The 18,522-nt window shown below is 41.7% G+C and overlaps 1 protein-coding gene and 2 non-coding genes across 3 annotated transcripts; 2 read left to right on the top strand and 1 right to left on the bottom strand.

Moving 5' to 3' along the window:
- Window positions 1-6,057: 6,057 nt before the first annotated feature.
- trnaw-cca (transfer RNA tryptophan (anticodon CCA)) lies at window positions 6,058-6,129 on the top strand. The gene has a single exon. It is a non-coding gene; the product is annotated as a tRNA-Trp (tRNA).
- Window positions 6,130-11,800: 5,671 nt separating this feature from the next.
- On the top strand, window positions 11,801-16,781 carry LOC139379176 (transmembrane 4 L6 family member 4-like). The gene is made up of 4 exons (XM_071122002.1): window positions 11,801-11,995; window positions 12,436-12,501; window positions 14,621-14,772; window positions 16,586-16,781. The coding sequence occupies exons 1-4, from the start codon at window positions 11,801-11,803 to the stop codon at window positions 16,779-16,781; spliced, it is 609 nt and encodes a 202-aa protein (XP_070978103.1).
- A 1,005-nt stretch (window positions 16,782-17,786) lies between these two features.
- Window positions 17,787-17,858, bottom strand: trnaw-cca (transfer RNA tryptophan (anticodon CCA)). Its single transcript has one exon. It is a non-coding gene; the product is annotated as a tRNA-Trp (tRNA).
- Window positions 17,859-18,522: the final 664 nt, after the last annotated feature.

Here is an 18,522-nt window from a genome sequence, read left to right as displayed (position 1 = left end):
CTCCCAAATGGTACCCTATTTCCTACATAGTGCACTACTTTTGATCAGAACAATAGGGTGCCATTTGGAACGAGCGTTTTCCTTCAGGCACAGATCTAGGATCAGCAGTCAGCACCTGCTTACCTTCCTTGTGGGGGAAGAAATACAAAACTGACCTTAGATAAGGGGACTGAATCTGTGTCAGACTATCCACATACACCTGCACAGCCAACCTTCAGCCTACCTTTCTAACCGTTGCAATGAGGGGGAAGAAGTACTTTAGGTAAACCTTATCCTACTCGCGCGGAGATGAGTCTGTGTCAGACAATCCACTCACACTGATTGTAGTTCTTTATCAAAGTCCCTTTAAATGAAATACGTTCATGGTAAAAGCTTGACTACCTTGGCTGATTGTTAATTTAATGTAATAATGTTGATAATAACATCACACAGGTCAGCATGTGAACCCTTTGGAATGACCTGGATTTCTGCATAAACTGGTCATCAAATTTGTCTGATCTGATCTTCCTCTAAGTCACAACAACAGACAAACACAGTGTGCTTAAACAATTAAAAAAATTATTGAAAGTAAAGTATGGTGACGGGAGCGTCATGGTTTGGGGCTGCTTTTCTGCCTCAGGGCCTGCACAGCTTGCTATCATCGACGGAAAAATGAATTCCCAAGTTTATCAAGAAATTTAGCAAGAGAATGTTAGGCTATCTGTCCGCCAATTGAAGCTCAACAGAAGTTGAGTGATGCAACAGGACAACGATCCAAAACACAGAAATAAATCAACAACAGAATGGCTTCAACAGAAGAAAATACGCCTTCTGGAGTGGCCCAATCAGAGTCCTGACCTCAACCCGATTGAGATGCTGTGGCATGACCTCAAGAGGGCCGTTCACACCAGACATCCCAAGAAAATTGCTGAACTGAAACAGTTTTGTAAAGAGGAATGGTCCAAAATTCCTCCTGACCGTTGTGCAGGTCTGATCGGCAACTACAGAAAATGTTTGGTTGAGGTTACTGCTGCCAAAGGAGGGTAAACCAGTTATTAAATCCAAGGGTTCACATACTTTCCCCACCCTGCACTGTGAATGTTTACACGGTGTGTTCAATAAAGACATGAAAACGTATAATTGTTTGTGTGTTATTAGTTTAAGCAGACTGTGTTTGTCTATTGTTGTGACCTAGATGAAGTTCAGATGCAATTTTATGACCAATTTATGCAGAAATCCAGGTATTTCCAAAGGTTTCACATACCTTTTCTTGCCACTGTACTTGTATTTATTAAGGATCCCCATTAGCTGCCATGAAAAATATATATACATATTATTAATGTTAGCTCTTTGTGTACATTTAAGGGCCAGCCGTGCTGCCTTCTTCTGAGCCAATTGTTATTTTCCAAGGTCCCTTTTTGTGGCACCTGACCACACGACTGAACGGTTGTCTAGGTGCGACAAAACTAGAGCCTGTATGTAGGACCTGCCTTGTTGATAGAGCTGTTGAAAAGGCAGAGTAACGCTTTATTATGGACAGACTTCTCTCCATCTTAGTTGCCCTTGTATCAACATGTTTTGACCGTGACAGTTTTACAATCCAGGGTTACTCCAAGCAGTTTAGTCACCGTAAACTTGCTCAATTTCCACAGGATTTATTACAAGATTTAGTTGAGGTGTAGGGTGTAGTGAATGATTTGTCCCAAATTACAATGCTTTTAGTTTTTGAAATATGTAGGACTATCTTATTCCTTGCCACCCATTCTGAAACTAATTGCAGCTCTTTGTTAAGTGTTGCAGTGATTTCACTCGCTGTAGTAGCTGCATGTAGCTGTATCGTGTTGAGTCATCCGCACACATAGGACACACTGGCTTTACTCAAGGGCAGCTGCATGTCATTAGTAAAGACTGATGAAATATTGGACCACCTCTAACCTAATCATCCCATTGGAGGAACACTTCTGTTTCCATCCACGTCAATGGCTCAGATTATTGTGTGTGTGTGAGTATGAGAATGATATGGCAGAGGTAGTATCAAGAAGATCAGAGGAACACCTTTTTCCATCCACGTCATGGTTATATTATTATATTACCAGGTTATTATTATTACATGACAAACCTATTACTTAGTGTGTGTGTGTGTGAGAGAAGTCGCAGAATGGTGTGTGTTTGGTAGGACGTACCAGTTATGGGCTGGTAGATAGGGTGAGATGTTTATGCCACATGGGCCATAAAGCTCATTGGTATCCTGGTTGGACTGTTACCTGTTGTCATAACTCTCCTGTGACGATCTGCAGGATCAGGATACAAGGGGGGTCCGCTCTACAACATGCTCTCTCTCATAGAGTGGGAGAGAGGGAAATCGACTGTTTTATGGTCGGTCATAAAATACGCTGCTCCTATGCTCTGTAGTGTTTGAGATTGGAATGTAAACTGTGGAACACAGAGAGGCCCTTGGACATCAAAAGTTGGAATAATTAAACAATGTTTATACTTTGAGAATTTGGGGATGGTCCGTGGACACTTACCGGACAGTCATGACGAGTGTGTTTCATTTGGTGATCTCATGGAGGACAGGAAACACACATAACTGTATCTAAGGTGTACATTTCCCATCTGTCAGGTTTACATCTAAATATTGTGAAACGTTTGTGATTAAACATGAAACTATTTGTGAAAAGATGTAACGTGATGCTAACCTTTTAAATGAGAGTGTGGATTTTCATATAAAGATTAACTAGTCAGTGGCCACACCCCCGTGAGCCCAGACATCACATAAGCGTCATAGAACCACCCCTTCTTCCACAGAGTATAAAACCCACTTCCTACAAAATATACATTAAGTCAGAGAACACCGGGACAGAGTCCCCATGTTGGAATGGCTACAAGTCAGAGAATTCCGGGACAGAGTCCCCACGTTGGAATGGCTGCAATTCTATAGGCCACAGAGACCATACAGCTGTAGTTTTGACTACACGGCTGAAAATGGTTCAACTCTGAGACTATCGATCATTACAGAATATGAGCAAATTCTAGACGACACGAATTACTAGTCTGCAGCTAGAAATTACTTAAACCTAGAACGAGAAAACCAACAACCGCTGAAACCTTTATTCTATGAGAACATTTCCGAATGGTACTCTGAAGTATCCATTCTAACCACCTACAACCACAAAATACATTGTGACTGTTAGGATCGTTAACCAGAGACTCTGATGATCTCTAAAGGATGATTGAGTGTTTTCAAAGGAGAGACAACAACGACATACAAGCGTATATATGTACATTGCAATTTCTTTCAGAATGAGCGGCCGTTCATGTGCAAAGTATTAGCGTGGTTCTTATCCCAGAGGCCGACCCAATACAACATCGTCGCAGCAGGAGAGGCAGACGGAGCGGCCTCCTGGTCAGACTTAGAAGGCGAGCACACCATCCACCGCTTCCGAGCATACTACCCGCTAATATCCAGTCTCTAGACAAGAAGGTGGACAAAATTAGGGCACGAGTAGCCTTCCAGAGAGACATCAGAGATTGTAACATTCTCTGTTTCTCGGAAACATGGCTCACTCGGGTTATGGTGTCAGAATCGGTACAGCCACCGGGGTTCTTCATGCGTTGCGCCGACAGAAACAAACATCTCGCTGGTAAGAAGAAGGGCGGGGGTGTATGCCTCATGATTAACGACTCATGGTGTAATCATAACAACATACAGGAACTCAAGTCCTTTTGTTCACCTGACCTAGAATTCCTTACAATCGACCGCTTTACCCACACCCCCCCAAGCAGATACCGCAACGGCCCTGAAAGAACTCCACTGGACTCTATGTAAACTGGAAACCATATACCCTGAGGCTGCATTTATTGTAGCTGGGGATATTAACAAAGCTAATTTGAGAACAAGGTTACGCAAATTCTACCAGCATATTTATTGTTGCACCCACTCGAGCAAAACATTGGACCACTGCTACTCTAACATCCATACAAGGCTCCCCCTTCCCTCCCTTCGGTAAATCTAACCATGACTCCATCTTGTTGCTCCCCTCCTATAGAAAGAAACTAAAACAGGTGTATTTAAGTGTATGGTGTATTTACGGACATATTCAATCAATCCCTATCCCAGTCTGCTGTCCCCACATGCTTCAAGATGGCCCCCCTTGTTCCTGTTCCCAAGAAAGCTAAGGTAACTGAACTAAATGACAATCACCCAGTAGCACTCACTTCTGTCATCATGAAGTGCTTTGAGAGACTAGTCAAGGATCATTTCACCTCCACCCTACCTGATAGCCTAGACCCACTCCAATTTGCTTACTGCCCCAATAGATCCACAGACAACGCAATCGACATCACTCGGCGCACTGCCCTATCCCATCTGGACAAGAGGAATACCTATGTAAGAATACTGTTCATTGACTACAGCTCAGCATTTAACGCCATAGTACCCTACAAACTCATCATTAAACTTGAGACCCTGGGTCTCGACCCCGCCCTGTGAAACTGGGTCCTGGACTTTCTGACGTGCCACCCCCAGGCGGTGAGGGTAGGAAACAACATCTCCACCCCGCTGATCCTCAACACTGGGGCAAAACAAAGGAGATGATCATGGACTTCGGGACCACCCCCCTATCCACATCGACGGGACAGTAGTGGAGAAGGTGGAAAGTTTTAAGTTCCTTGGCGTACACATCACGGACAAACTGAAATGGTCCACCCACATAGACAACGTGGTGGAGAAGGCGCAAAAGACATTTGGCTTGTCACCTAAAACCCTCACAAACTTCTACAGATGCACAATTGAGTGCATCTTGTCGGGCTATATCACCGTCCTCAACTGCAAGGCTCTCTAGAGGGTAGTGCAGTCTGCACAATGCATCACCGGGGACAAACTACCTGCCCTCCAGAACACCTACCATACCCGATGTCACAGGAAGCGCAAAAAGATCATCAAGGACAACAACCACCCGAGCCACTGCCTGTTCACCCTGCTATCATCCAGAAGGCAAGGTCAGTACAGGTGCATCAAAGCTGGCACCGAGAGACTGAAAAACAGCTTCTATCTCAAGGCCATTTGACTATTAAACAGCCATTACTAACATAGAGAGGCTGCTGCCAACATACAGACTCAAATCATTGGCCACTTTAATAAATTGATTTAATAATGGTATCACTAGTCACTTTAAATAATGGCACTTTAATAATGTTACATATCCTACATTACTCATCTCAATAATATATACTGTATTTTATACCATCTATTGCATCTTGCCTATGCCACACGGCCATCGCGCATCCATATATTTATATGTACATATTCTTATTCAATCTCCTTACATTGTGTGTATAAGGTGAATTTGTGAATTTGTTAGATTACTTGTTAGATATTACTGCACTGTCGGACTAGAAGCACAAGCATTTCGATACAAATAATGAGCAAACTAGAATGCTGTTTGGCCCTAAACAGAGAGTACACTGTGGCAGAATACCTGACCACTGTGACTGACCCAAAATTAAGGAAAGTTTTGACTATGTATAGACTCAGTGAACATAGCCTTGCTATTGAGCCGAAGGCAGACCTGGCCCTCAAGGGAAGACAGGATATGTGCACAATGCCCACAAAATTATATGGAAACTGAGCTGCACTTCCTTACCTCCTGTCAAATGTATGACCATATTAGAGACACATATTTCCCTCAGATTACACAGATCCACAAAGAATTCGAAAAAAACAAAAAACATTTAGATAAACTCCCATATCTACTGGGTGAAATACCACAATGTGCCATCACAGCAGCAAGATTTGTGACCTGTTGCCACAAGAAAAGGACAACAGGTGAAGAACAAACACCATTGTAAATACATCCCATATTTATGTTGATTTATTTTCCATTTTGTACTTTAACTATTTGCATGTCGTTACAACACTGTATATAGACATAACATGAGATTTGAAATGTCTTTATTATTTTGGAACTATGTTTCCCATGCCAATAAAGCCCTTGAATTTAATGACGAAGGAGGGACCGAGACCGAGCGAGAGACCGAGCGAGAGAGACGTAGTGACAAGTGCATGATTTGTGCATGGACCTCGTGGCGCAACGGTAGCGCGTCTGACTCCAGATCAGAAGGTTGCGTGTTCAAATCACGTCGGGGTCAAACTGTTTTGACCGACAATCACTTCCCCCACTAATTCTATGAGATGTTCATATTTGTGATTGAATATTGAATACCGTTAAGACACTGTAGAAATGCCATTCTACTGAAAACCTGAGCTCTTCACTTCAGCCTTGTAGGTTGTGGGTAAATAACTAAAGACTGTGTATAGGGTCTGCCAAACTATGTTATTAATAATACAGTTACACAGCCCGAAGAGCTCAGGTTTTCAGTAGAAAGGTTTTCACCAAGCAAGTGAAGTAGATAATAAACGAAAGTGAAATAAACAATACACATTTACAGTAAACATTACACTCACAGAAATTCCAAAATAATAAAGACATTTCCAGGCTGAGCTTCTTCGTGAAGAAGGCACAGGGGCGGAGCTTCAATGGCGTACCCAAGCGCTGAATTTGCCGACTCCCACCACGGTAAAGGAGGTGCAGTGGTTTCTTGGGTTTGCCAATTACTACCGGAGGTTTATCTGCGGTTTTGGTCAGGTAGCGACTCCCATTACCTCACTGTTGAAGGGGGGCCCGGTGAGTTTGCAGTGGTCGGCTGAGGCGGACAGGGTTTTTGGTCACCTGAGGGCTCTGTTTACCTCGGCTCCTGTGCTGGCCAATCCGGATCCCTCTTTGGCATTCATAGTGAAGGTGGATGCGTCCGAACCTGGGATAGGAGCCGTGCTCTCTCAGCGCTTGGGTACGCCATCGAAGCTCCGCCCCTGTGCCTTCTTCTCAAAGAAGCTCAGCCCGGCGGAGCGAAACTATGACGTGGGGGACCGGGAGCTGCTGGCTGTCGTAAAGGCTCTAAAGGTGTGGAGACATTGGCTTGAGGGAGCTAAACACCCTTTTCTCATCTGGACTGACCACCGCAATCTGGAGTACATCCTGCCCGGATGTTTTTCACCCGTTTTGTGTTCACCCTTTCTTACAGACCAGGCTCCTAGAACGTGAAGGCAGACGCATTGTCCCGGCTGTATGACACAGTAGAGTGGCCCATGGATCCCACTCCCATTCTCCCAGCCTCCTGCCTGGTGGCGCCAGTAGTGTGGGAGCTGTCCGTAACCGGTTGATCTATTGGGCCCACACATCACCTTCCTCTGGTGATCCTGGGATCGGTCGGACAGTGCGCTGTTTGAGCGGTTGGTACTGGTTACCTACCTTGGCTAAGGATGTTAGGGTTTATGTTTCCTCCTGCTCGGTGTGCGCCCAGTGTAAGGCTCCTAGGCACCTGCCCAGAGGGAAGCTACACCCCTTACCTGTTCCACACTGGCCTTGGTCGCACCTGACGGTGGATTTTCTTACCAATCTCCCCCTCACAGGGTAACACCGCGATCCTGGTCGTTGTGGATCGGTTCTCTAAATCCTATTGTCTTCTCCCTCTGCCTGGTCTCCCTACGGCCCTACAGGCTGCAGAGGCCGTGTTTACGCACGTCTTCCGGCCTGAGGATATAGTGTCTGATCGAGGTCCCCAAACTTAGAATGGATAAATTATAATCAACAGAGATTCATTAACTATACTGACTTTACATGAACAGCCTTAGGAGAACAGGTACAGGCGACTAGCAAAATGACATAGCAGAATAGACAAGCTTTAAATTGGCGTTTAGCTGAGAAAGGTGGTGTCTGTGTGATGTTTGGAGATGATTGTTGTACTTTTATTCCCAATAACACTGTACTAGATGGATCTTTTCCTTTAGCTATGCCCAAACTGAAGGGATTGCGACAAGAGGTTAAGGACAATGCAGGATTTAACCCATGCTTGGGACTGGTTGGATTTAGCTTTAGGTAAATGGGGTTACTCCAGGAGGAGGATATGATTGCAATGATTATGGTGATCAATGAAGGATCTTGTTTAAGTGTCATATTTAGAATGATATTATAAAGGTTTTTCTTATTTTCTTTATGTTTTGCATAACTGAGATAACCTACATGCTCATGCTTTTACATTGTATTTTCAGTTTGATTTTACTTTGTATTTGTACAGATTGGATCCTTTACTTCTTTCTATTGTATAGGTATGGAGGTGTTTGATCCGGTCTTCTTTGAGTTTATGGAGTCTCAATCGTTAGGCCAGATAGGGGGACGTTTGCCCAGTGCTTGATGATTGATGCTCCCTTGCCTTTGATTTATTTGTGTGTTTTTGTTTGGGACTAATTAGTCCCAAAGGGGGGATTACGTCGGAGCAATACTCATGACTATGATTACATTTCCATTATTAGCAGCATCTTAGCTGTCCACGTTGGACCCGTACAGGACCAAGGCCCTGCTACCATTACAACCTATACAGCTGTCAGTTGTGGGCGTTAACAAGCAAGAACTGAAATGGGAAAATGATGATAAAGAAAGGTCAAGGGAAGCTATTTTCATATAGAGGGAGGGGACTATATACATTAGAATACTATAAAGGCAGGACTCTGTAATATGAGAACTTAGTCTTTTCCATGGAGGGGCTCGGCTCTGTTATGTTTGTAAAAGAGTCTTTACATGGAGGGGCTCGGCTCTGTTACGTTTGTAAAAGAGTCTTTACATGGAGGGGCTCGGCTCTGTTACGTTTGTAAAAGAGTCTTTACATGGAGGGGCTCGGCTCTGTTACGTTTGTAAAAGAGTCTTTACATGGAGGGGCTCGGCTCTGTTACGTTTGTAAAAGAGTCTTTACATGGAGGGGCTCGGCTCTGTTACGTTTGTAAAAGAGTCTTTCCATGGAGGGGCTCGGCTCTGTTACGTTTGTAAAAGAGTCTTTACATGGAGGGGCTCGGCTCTGTTACGTTTGTAAAAGAGTCTTTACATGGAGGGGCTCGGCTCTGTTACGTTTGTAAAAGAGTCTTTACATGGAGGGGCTCGGCTCTGTTACGTTTGTAAAAGAGTCTTTCCATGGAGGGGCTCGGCTCTGTTACGTTTGTAAAAGAGTCTTTACATGGAGGGGCTCGGCTCTGTTACGTTTGTAAAATAGTCTTTTCCATGGAGGGGCTCGGCTCTGTTACGTTTGTAAAAGAGTCTTTCCATGGAAGGGCTCGGCTCTGTTACGTTTGTAAAAGAGTCTTTACATGGAGGGGCTCGGCTCTGTTACGTTTGTAAAAGAGTCTTTCCATGGAAGGGCTCGGCTCTGTTACGTTTGTAAAAGAGTCTTTCCATGGAAGGGCTCGGCTCTGTTACGTTTGTAAAAGAGTCTTTACATGGAAGGGCTCGGCTTTGCTACCTTGTATTAAAGTCTCATTTGAATTCACAAGTTATAGTAAATGTGTTATATTTGTGAGTCAATATTCCACCACAACTTTTACTCAAGTAGTATTTTACTGTGACTTTCACTTTTACTTAAGTCATTTTCTATTAAAACCTGTTTGGGATAGGGGGCTGCATTTTCACATTCGGAGGAAAAGTGTGCCCAGAGTAAACTGCCTGCTACTCAGGCCCAGATGCTAATATATGCATATTATTAGTAGTATTGGATAGAAAACACCCTGAAGTTTCTAAAACTGTTTGAATGATGTCTGTGAGTATAACAGAATTCATATGGCAGGTCAAAACCTGAAAAAAGTCCAACCAGGAAGTGGGAAATCTGAGGTTTGTAGTTTTTCAACTCATTTCCTATCGAATACACAGTGTCTATGGGGTCATATTGCACTTCCCAATGCTTCCACTAGATGTCAACAGTCTTTAGAACCTTGTTTGATGCTTCTACTGTGAGTGAGGGGGGAATGGGAGCTGAATGAGTCAGAGGTCTGCTAGAGTGGCATGAGCTGATCACGCGCATTCACGTGAGAGGTAGCTTGGAATCCATTGCATTTCTACAGACCAAGGAATTCTCTGGTTTAAACATTATTGAAGATTTATGCTAAAAACATCCTAAAGATTGATTCTATACTTTGTTTGACATGTTTCTACGAACTATAATATTACTTTTCGTCTGAACTTTTCCCAGGACTTGCCCGCATGTTGTGAGTTTGGATTGTGTACTAAACGCGCAAACAAAAAGGAGGTATTTGGACAGAAATTATGGACTTTATCGAACAAATCAAACATTTATTGTGGAACTGGGATTCCTGGGAGTGCATTCTGATGAAGATCATCAGATCACCTTTGTAAGTGAATATTTATAATGCTATTTCTGACTTCTGTTGACTCCACAACATGGCGGATATCTGTTTGGCTTGTTTTGTTGTCTGAGCACTGTACTTCGATTATTGCATGGTGTGCTTGTTTGAAATCTGATATAGCGGTTGCATTAAGGAGAAGTAAATCTATAATTCTGTGCATAATACTTGTGTCTCTTATCAAAGTTTATTATGAGTATTTCTGTAAATTGATGTGGCTCTGAAAATTCGCCAGATGTTTTTCGAGGCACAACATTACTGACCATAAAGTGCCAATGTAAACTGAGATTTTTGGATATAAATATGAACTTTATCGAACAAAACATACATGTATTGTGTAACATGAAGTCCTATGAGTGTCATCTGATGAAGATCATCAAAGGTTAGTGATTAATTTTTATCTCTAATTCTACTTTTTGTGACTACTCTCTTTGGCTGGAAAATGGCTGTATGTGTTTTTTTGTGACTAAGCTCTGACCTAACATAATCACATGGTGTGCTTTCACTGTAAAGCATTTTTTAAATCGGACACGATGGGTAGATTAACAAGAAGTCAAGCTTTAATTTGGTCTATTGCACTTGTGAATGTCTGAAAGTTAAATATTTCAAAAAAATATTTTTTAATTTCGCGCTCTGCCTTTTCAGCAGATAGCCCTAACAACTTTTAAGGTATCTTTACTTTTACTCAAGCATGACAACTGAGTACTTTTTCCACTACTGCCTGACTCCATGTGGATGGACAAACCCAACCCAGTTTTATGACTCAATAATAAGGCCAACTAAAGGTGATGTAGTGTTGCAGTCACTGGCAGGCACGTTCACAGATAGGGTTCTAGCCGCTCCTGAGCACCTAACCTTTCGCCTTCCTATGAGAAAAGTGCCCTAAAAAAAAGTGCCCTTTCAGATTGGTAGTATTTTTAAAATAATACCTTTTTATTATACTAGTAGTATATTTTACTTCCTTTTCTGTAAATAATTGCCCATCAAACTAGGTAATCTCTCATATTCTAATCTTGGAAAATTCCCCTCTCCGCTCCTCTCCTTTTTTCTTTCCCACGCTAGAGTGCACTGCACTTGTCCTCCAGCTGCTGCAGAAGCTACCGGCACCTAGCGGTAATATGAGTAGTGGCACACAGGCTACTTTTTTAAGTTGTATGTCGTCTCTCATGGTCAGTGACAGGGAAGGGTTCAACTCAACTGTTTTTTAAGTAAGCCTACAATGCAGATGTTAGCACTTGCCACTCCAAAGGTCGGTGCACGGCCCTGGTCACTGGAGTCAATGATGGGGTGGTCTATAGTTTAGTTTTATCACCTAACTAGCCCCTCCTCTACCAAGCTAACCTCCACCCTAGATACCACCACCAGGATTTAAGCAGCTTCGCATCTACCTCTAGAGCCATTCTGTAGCTAGCTGAGAAGAGAGCACAGGAGGAGTTGTCTCTGACATTTTTTCCTGAAATCTTCTGAAATCTTCTCAGTGGGGGAGGTACTGTAGAGAGATAACTGAAGTCTACCATATCTCATTTTTCGTGGAAACCAACAAGACATTTTTTCCTCCCTCAACGTACAACTAGCAACATGTGTACAGGAAAGTGCTCTAAGGTCATTGCGATCTCGCTCTACGTCCTGGCCGGGGTCTCAATCATCTGTAACATCATTGCGTTCTTCCCCGACTGGTCGACGATGTACGCCAAGTTGGACAGAGAAGAAAATGGAGCCCGGATCACCGACGAGGTCAAATACATGGGAGGTGTCATCGGCGGAGGAATCATGGTGAGTTTAAAGTTTAGTTAGACTATTATGTGACTTAATTGGTTTAAAAGACTACTAGTCAGTTTGAAAATGTTCAATTGAAATTGATCAAATTTGAATAGAAATGTCAGCTTATTGACTGAACTGAAATGCAATTGACCCCAACCCTGGTTTATACATGCTGATTCTAGAGTATTGATCACACCATCACAGGTTTGTGTGGTCATTTCCAAGATAAAAACAATTGAAGTGGAATAATGTAACATTACTGTGACCAACAGTTCCCAAATGTTAATTCCCCTGATGTTGCAAACTATATGTACATTTTAAATATGCTCTCTCTAAATATGCCTCTCCACACCAACAGTTGTGATAAAAGTATTCTCAAATTGTTTTATTTACCTATTTGCTCTCTCTCTCTCTCTCTCTCTCTCTCTCGCTCTCTTACACTCTCTCTTCAGTGCCTTATTCCAGCAATCCATATCCACCTGACTAGCAGCAATGGTTGCTGTGCCAACCGCTGTGGGGTAAGTCTAACTACTGCTCCCCCCCAATCCCAACCTTAACCATTCATATCTGATCCTATATCAGTTGTTAAAGAGAACTTGTACCTACTTTAAGCCCATAACACCTGACACAATAAGAGGGTGAGGGGTCTGGGACTATGGGGGGGGGGGCAATGACAGTTACAGCCATAATGGTTAAAGAAGAAATTGCATGACTTTACCACCCCCTGCTGGTGAAACAGGTGTAATACCAGGAAATAATTCACTGGGTGTCTGTGGCCAATGACTGCCCACAAAGTAACACTCTCCCACATTATGGTTAGTGTAATTCCACAATAAAGCAATTTGTGACAGGCAAAAGCATACAATTACAAGATAAATCAAACATATGACTGGCTGAGAAATGCACTGTACAATGGGGCAAAAAAGTATTTAGTCAGCCACCAATTGTGCAAGTTCTTCCACTTTAAAAGATGAGAGAGACCTGTAATTTTCATCATAGGTACACTTCAACTATGACAGACAAAATGAGGGAAATAAATCCAGAAAATCACATTGTAGGATTTTTAATGAATTTGTTTGCAAATTATGGTGGAAAATAAGTATTTGATCAACTACAAACAAGCAAGATTTCTGGCTCTCACAGACCTGTAACTTCTTCTTTAAGAGGCTCCTCTGTCCTCCACTCGTTACCTCGTTACCTGAACTTGTTATCAGTATAAAAGACACCTGTCCACAACCTCAAACAGTCACACTCCAACACCACAATGGCCAAGACCAAAGAGCTGTCAAAGGACACCAGAAACAAAATTGTAGACCTGCACCAGGCTGGGAAGACTGAATCTGCAATAGGTAAGCAGCTTGGTTTGAATAAATCAACTGTGGGAGCAATTATTAGGAAATGGAAGACATACAAGACCACTGATAATCTCCCTCGATCTGGGGCTCCACGCAAGATCTCACCCCATGGGGTCAAAATGATCACAAGAACGGTGAGCAAAAATCCCAGAACCACACGGGGGGACCTAGTGAATGACCTGCAGAGAGCTGGGACCAAAGTAACACACTACGCCGCCAGGGACTCAAATCCTGCAGTGCCAGATGTGTCCCCCTGCATAAACCAGTACATGTCCAGGCCCGTCTGAAGTTTGCTAGAGAGCATTTGGATGATCCAGAAGAAGATTGGGAGAATGTCATATGGTCAGATGAAACCAAAATATAACTTTTTGGTAAAAACTCAACTCATCGTGTTTGGAGGACAAAGAATGCTGAGTTGCATCCAAAGAACACCATACCTACTGTGAAGCATGGGGGTGGAAACATCATGCTTTGGGGCTGTTTTTCTGCAAAGGGACCAGGACGACTGATCCGTGTAAAGTAAAGAATGAATGGGGCCATGAATCGTGAGATTTTGAGTGAAAACCTCCTTCCATCAGCAAGGGCATTGAAAATGAAACGTGGCTGGGTCTTTCAGCATGACAATGATCCCAAACACACCGCCCGGGCAACGAAGGAGTGGCTTCATAAGAAGCATTTCAAGGTCCTGGAGTGGCCTAGCCAGTCTCCAGATCCCAACCCCATAGAAAATCTTTGGAGGGAGTTGAAAGTCCATGTTGCCCAGCAACAGCCCCAAAACATCACTGCTCTAGAGGAGATCTGCATGGAGGAATGGGCCAAAATACCAGCAACAGTGTGTGAAAACCTTGTGAAGACTTACAGAAAAAGTTTGACCTATGTCATTGCCAACAAAGGCTATATAACAAAGTATTGAGATAAACTTTTGTTATTGACCAAATACTTATTTTCCACCATAATTTGCAAATAAATTAATTTAAAATCCTACAATGTGATTTTCTGGATTTTTTTTCTCTCATTTTGTCTGTCATAGTTGAAGTGTACCTATGATGAAAATTACAGGACACTCATCTTTTTAAGTGGGAGAACTTGCACAATTGTTGGCTGACTAAATACTTTTTTGCCCCAATGTATTTATTCAACCTTTAGTTAAGCAAAGTTTGTAGAAGCCAAAATAAATCTTATTTTCTAAGTAGTAAATACACAACAAAGATGAAATGTACAACATACTCAACCTTCTCTTACCCTGACCCCTGACCTCTGGATTATCCTTGCTACACTTTAGATGTTCCTGTCCATTGGGTTTGCTGCTGCCGGGGTTGTTGGAGCACTGTACAGTCTGGCTACATCTGCCCTGGGCCTGTCCAATGGACCTGTCTGCCTCTTTATGGAAACACCAACATCTGTTCCAGGGTGGGGGAGACCTTTCTTGAACAAGTAAGTTTATTTATGTATTTTATTACTTGTTTTAAATTGTATTTTTATGGTTTATTTTATGTAGGTCGTCATTGTAAATAAGAATTTGTTCTTAACTGACTTGCCTAGTTAAATAAAAAGGTTAAATAAAATAAAATATTTTTTTTTTACCGGGTAGTCCCATTGAGGTCAAAGACTGATTTTCCAAAGATAATATACAGTACCAGTTAAATGTTTGGACACACCTACTCATTACAGGGTTTTTATATATTTGTACTATTTTCTACATTGTAGAATAATAATGAAGACATCAAAACTATGAAATAACACATATGGAATCATGTAATAACAAAAAAAGTGTTAAACAAATCAAAATATTTAGATTTGAGATTTTTCAAAGTAGCCACAATTTGCCTTGATGATAGTTTGCACACACTTGGCATTCTCTCAACCACCTTCACCTGGAATGCATATCAATTAACAGGTGTGCCTTGTTAAAACTTAATTTGTGAAATGTTTTCTTTCTTAATGTGTTTGAGCCAATCAGTTGTGTTGTGACAAGGTAGGGGTGGTATACAGAATATAGCCCTATTTGGTTAAAGACCAAGTTCATATTATGGCAAGAACAGCTCAAATAAGCAAAGAGAAATTACGGTCCATCATTACTTTAAGAATTGAAGGTCAGTCAATCAAGATAATTTCAAGAACTTTGAAAGTTTCTTCAAGTGCAATCGCAAAAACTATCAACCCCTATGATGAAACTGGTTCTCATGAGGACCACCACAGGAACGGAAGACCCAGAGTTACTTCCTCTGCAGAGGATAAGTTCATTAGAGATACCAGCCTCAGAAATTGCAGCCCAACTAAATGCTTCACAGAGAGTTTAAGTAACAGACACATCTAAACATCAACTGTTCAGAGCAGACTGTGTGAATCAGGCCTTTATGGTCGAATAATGAAAAAAAAAGAAGTAACCTTTATTTAACTAGGCAAGTCAGTTAAGAACAAATTCTTATTTACAAAGACGGCCTACATCTGCCAAACCCAGACAATGCTGGACCAATTGTGCGCCGCCCTATGGGACTCCCAATCACGGTCGGTTGTGATACAGCCTGAATTGCTACAGAAAAACCACTACTAAAGGACACAAATAAGAAGATGGGACTTGCTTGGCCCAAGAAACCGCTGGAAATCTGTCCTTTGATGAGTCCAAATTTGAGATTTTTGTTTCCAACTGCCGTGCCTTTGTGAGACGCAGAGTAGATGAACAGATGATCTCCCCATTTGTGATTCCCACCGTGAAGCATGGAGGAGGTGTGATGGTGTGGGGGTGCTTTTCTGGTGACACTGTCTGTGATTTATTTAGAATTCAAGGCACACTTAACCAGCATGGTTTCCACAGCCTTCTGCGGCGATACGCCATCCGATCTGCCTTGCACTTAGTGGGACTATCATTTGCTTTTCAACAGGACAATAACGCATTCCAGGTGAAGCTGGTTGAGAGAATGCCAAGAGTGTGGAAAGCTGTCATCAAGGCAAAGGGTGGCTACTTTGAAGAATCTCAAATATAAAATAGATTTGGATTTGTTTAACACTTTTTTGGTTACTACATGATTCCATATGTGTTATTTCATAGTTTTGATGTCTTCACTATTATTATACAATGTAAAAAATAGTTCAAATAAAGAAAAACCACTGAATGAGTAGGTGTGTCCAAACTTTTGACTGGTACTGCATGTATATTTATTTTTGCTATGTCTTTGGGGACTAGTGCTGGCTACTGTAAAGAACTTTCTGACAAAAGATTAATATAATTGATTGTTCCTCATTGCAGCAACGGGAGTTACCTGGGCGACAGTGACCTGTGGACAAAGTGTATAGAGCCCGAAGGTGTTGTGGAGTTTAACCTTGGGTTGTTCGCCACGCTGTTGGTGGTGGCAAGTCTGGAGCTGGTGATGTGTGGAATACAGATTGTCAACGGACTGTTCGGATGCATCTGTGGCACCTGTGGCGGCAGGGAGGTGAGATAGTGGGGGGGGGGGGGGGGGGGGGGTGTTAAGAGAGGGGATGAAAGAAATAAACAAATAAAGGAAGGAGGAAAGAAAGAGGATTGGTGTTCACCTCACCGTTGACCTCTATTTCCTGCCAGTAGGAAGCGTGATGATCCATGATGACCATCGACTGTGACCATTTTTCAACCACGACCACTTGACCACTTGAGGAACACAAAGAAGAACTGACCACAACCCATCTGTGCCCATTTGTCAAGAGGAATGAATGGTTATTGAAGAAAGGTTGACGTATTCACTGTCTCTTCTAATCAGTAGTTATGTTCATTGATATGACATTCTGTAAATCTTATGTTTCTCATGTTTCAATATAATTCTATGCATATTTTATGTTATATTTTGCAATAAATGCTGGGTGAAAAAAACAAATTATGTTTATTATTTATCTCCTTTTTGACGTTTATTTTTTTTGTTGACATTTCCTGGTCAAAATGTTTCTCATGAAAATATTTTCTTAAATTGTAAGTAAAATATGCTCACAGTTGAAGGGTATTATTCAACAGAACATACATATATCGTTATCATTCATTACATGGTCATAGCATTACATTTATTGAATGATTCCGTTACAAATGTAGCCTAGATGAAACAGTATGGAGGAAGAAATAAGTAAGACATTCAAACCTGCAATACAGTCAGTCACTTGTTGGGCGAACCGACGAAATTTACATAGAATTTTAAGTTATTGATCTGTCATTCGCATTGAATGCAAGTCTAAGAAGCGGTAGATCCGTTATTTCTATACTTCCCGTTCTAACGTTTATTTTGTGCATCTTTTACTTTCGGTTTTGTACACCAGCTTTAAACACAATATTTTTGGAAAATATATTTCACAACGGTTTGGTAAAATGATTATCTGCACATGCTTATTTTGTCACATATACAAACTGTAATCTGGCGAACTATTAGAATTTTTTCAAAGACGAAATGTCGGATCGATATCTGCACCATTAAGCAAAAATACCATGACCCCGACGTGATTTGAACACGCAACCTTCTGATCTGGAGTCAGACGCGCTACCGTTGCGCCACGAGGTCCATACAGCAATATATCTCTGTATGGTTTATACTTCTCCCTGTTAGTTGTAGTAAAATAGTTACGTTGTGATATTTATTTGTTATATGGGTAACTACAACTGTACAAAATGGTTCTTCCGATTTGCGAAATGTAGCCTAAATCATATAAAAATATACAATATATCGTTTAAATTAAAAACGGTTTGATACCGATTCTGTTCAAATGGGATGTACATTCTTCATTACACAAAAATAGAATTACTTCTGGATTCAAAACGTTTTTTTTTCTCCCGAATCCAAATTAACAGTTATATCTAGCTATGTCGTGATTAACAGCATGCATTGCCAAGTGAATTTAAATGTCCGTTCCTTCTCTTCCAGTCACGTAAAAGTCAGTGCCAGGCTAATAATTCTCACTCTCACTTGGAAAGATAAAAGAAAATGTCGTCGAGGCACGCCATTAATGTGCAAGCTGTTTCAATATGCTTTGTGTTGTAGTCACGACAGACAAAGATATATATATAGTAAGATATCAAGTAAGTAACAACTGGTTTCCGTTTCCTGTGTAACATCAATATGAGTAAAATTAATATTGCTACATGTTCTTTTTAAATGTTTTAATTTTACAACAAAGGCAGACTCCACATAACTTTGGCTTGTAGTCCATGTCTGCAATAAACTGGAA

This window comes from Oncorhynchus clarkii, chromosome 21 (assembly GCF_045791955.1).
Source record: "Oncorhynchus clarkii lewisi isolate Uvic-CL-2024 chromosome 21, UVic_Ocla_1.0, whole genome shotgun sequence".
In the NCBI taxonomy this organism is placed as follows: Eukaryota; Metazoa; Chordata; class Actinopteri; order Salmoniformes; family Salmonidae; genus Oncorhynchus; species Oncorhynchus clarkii.
Note: the sequence above shows the minus strand (reverse complement) of the source record. Positions and strands in the feature narration are given on the sequence as shown.

Bases quoted from the DNA above. Each gene is read 5' to 3' on its own strand.
- LOC139379176 (XM_071122002.1), top strand. From the start codon at position 11,801: ATGTGTACAGGAAAGTGCTCTAAGGTCATTGCGATCTCGCTCTACGTC. The intron at 11,996-12,435 runs GTGAGTTTAAAG...CTCTCTCTTCAG, and splicing joins TCATCGGCGGAGGAATCATG to TGCCTTATTCCAGCAATCCA. The intron at 12,502-14,620 runs GTAAGTCTAACT...GCTACACTTTAG, and splicing joins GCTGTGCCAACCGCTGTGGG to ATGTTCCTGTCCATTGGGTT.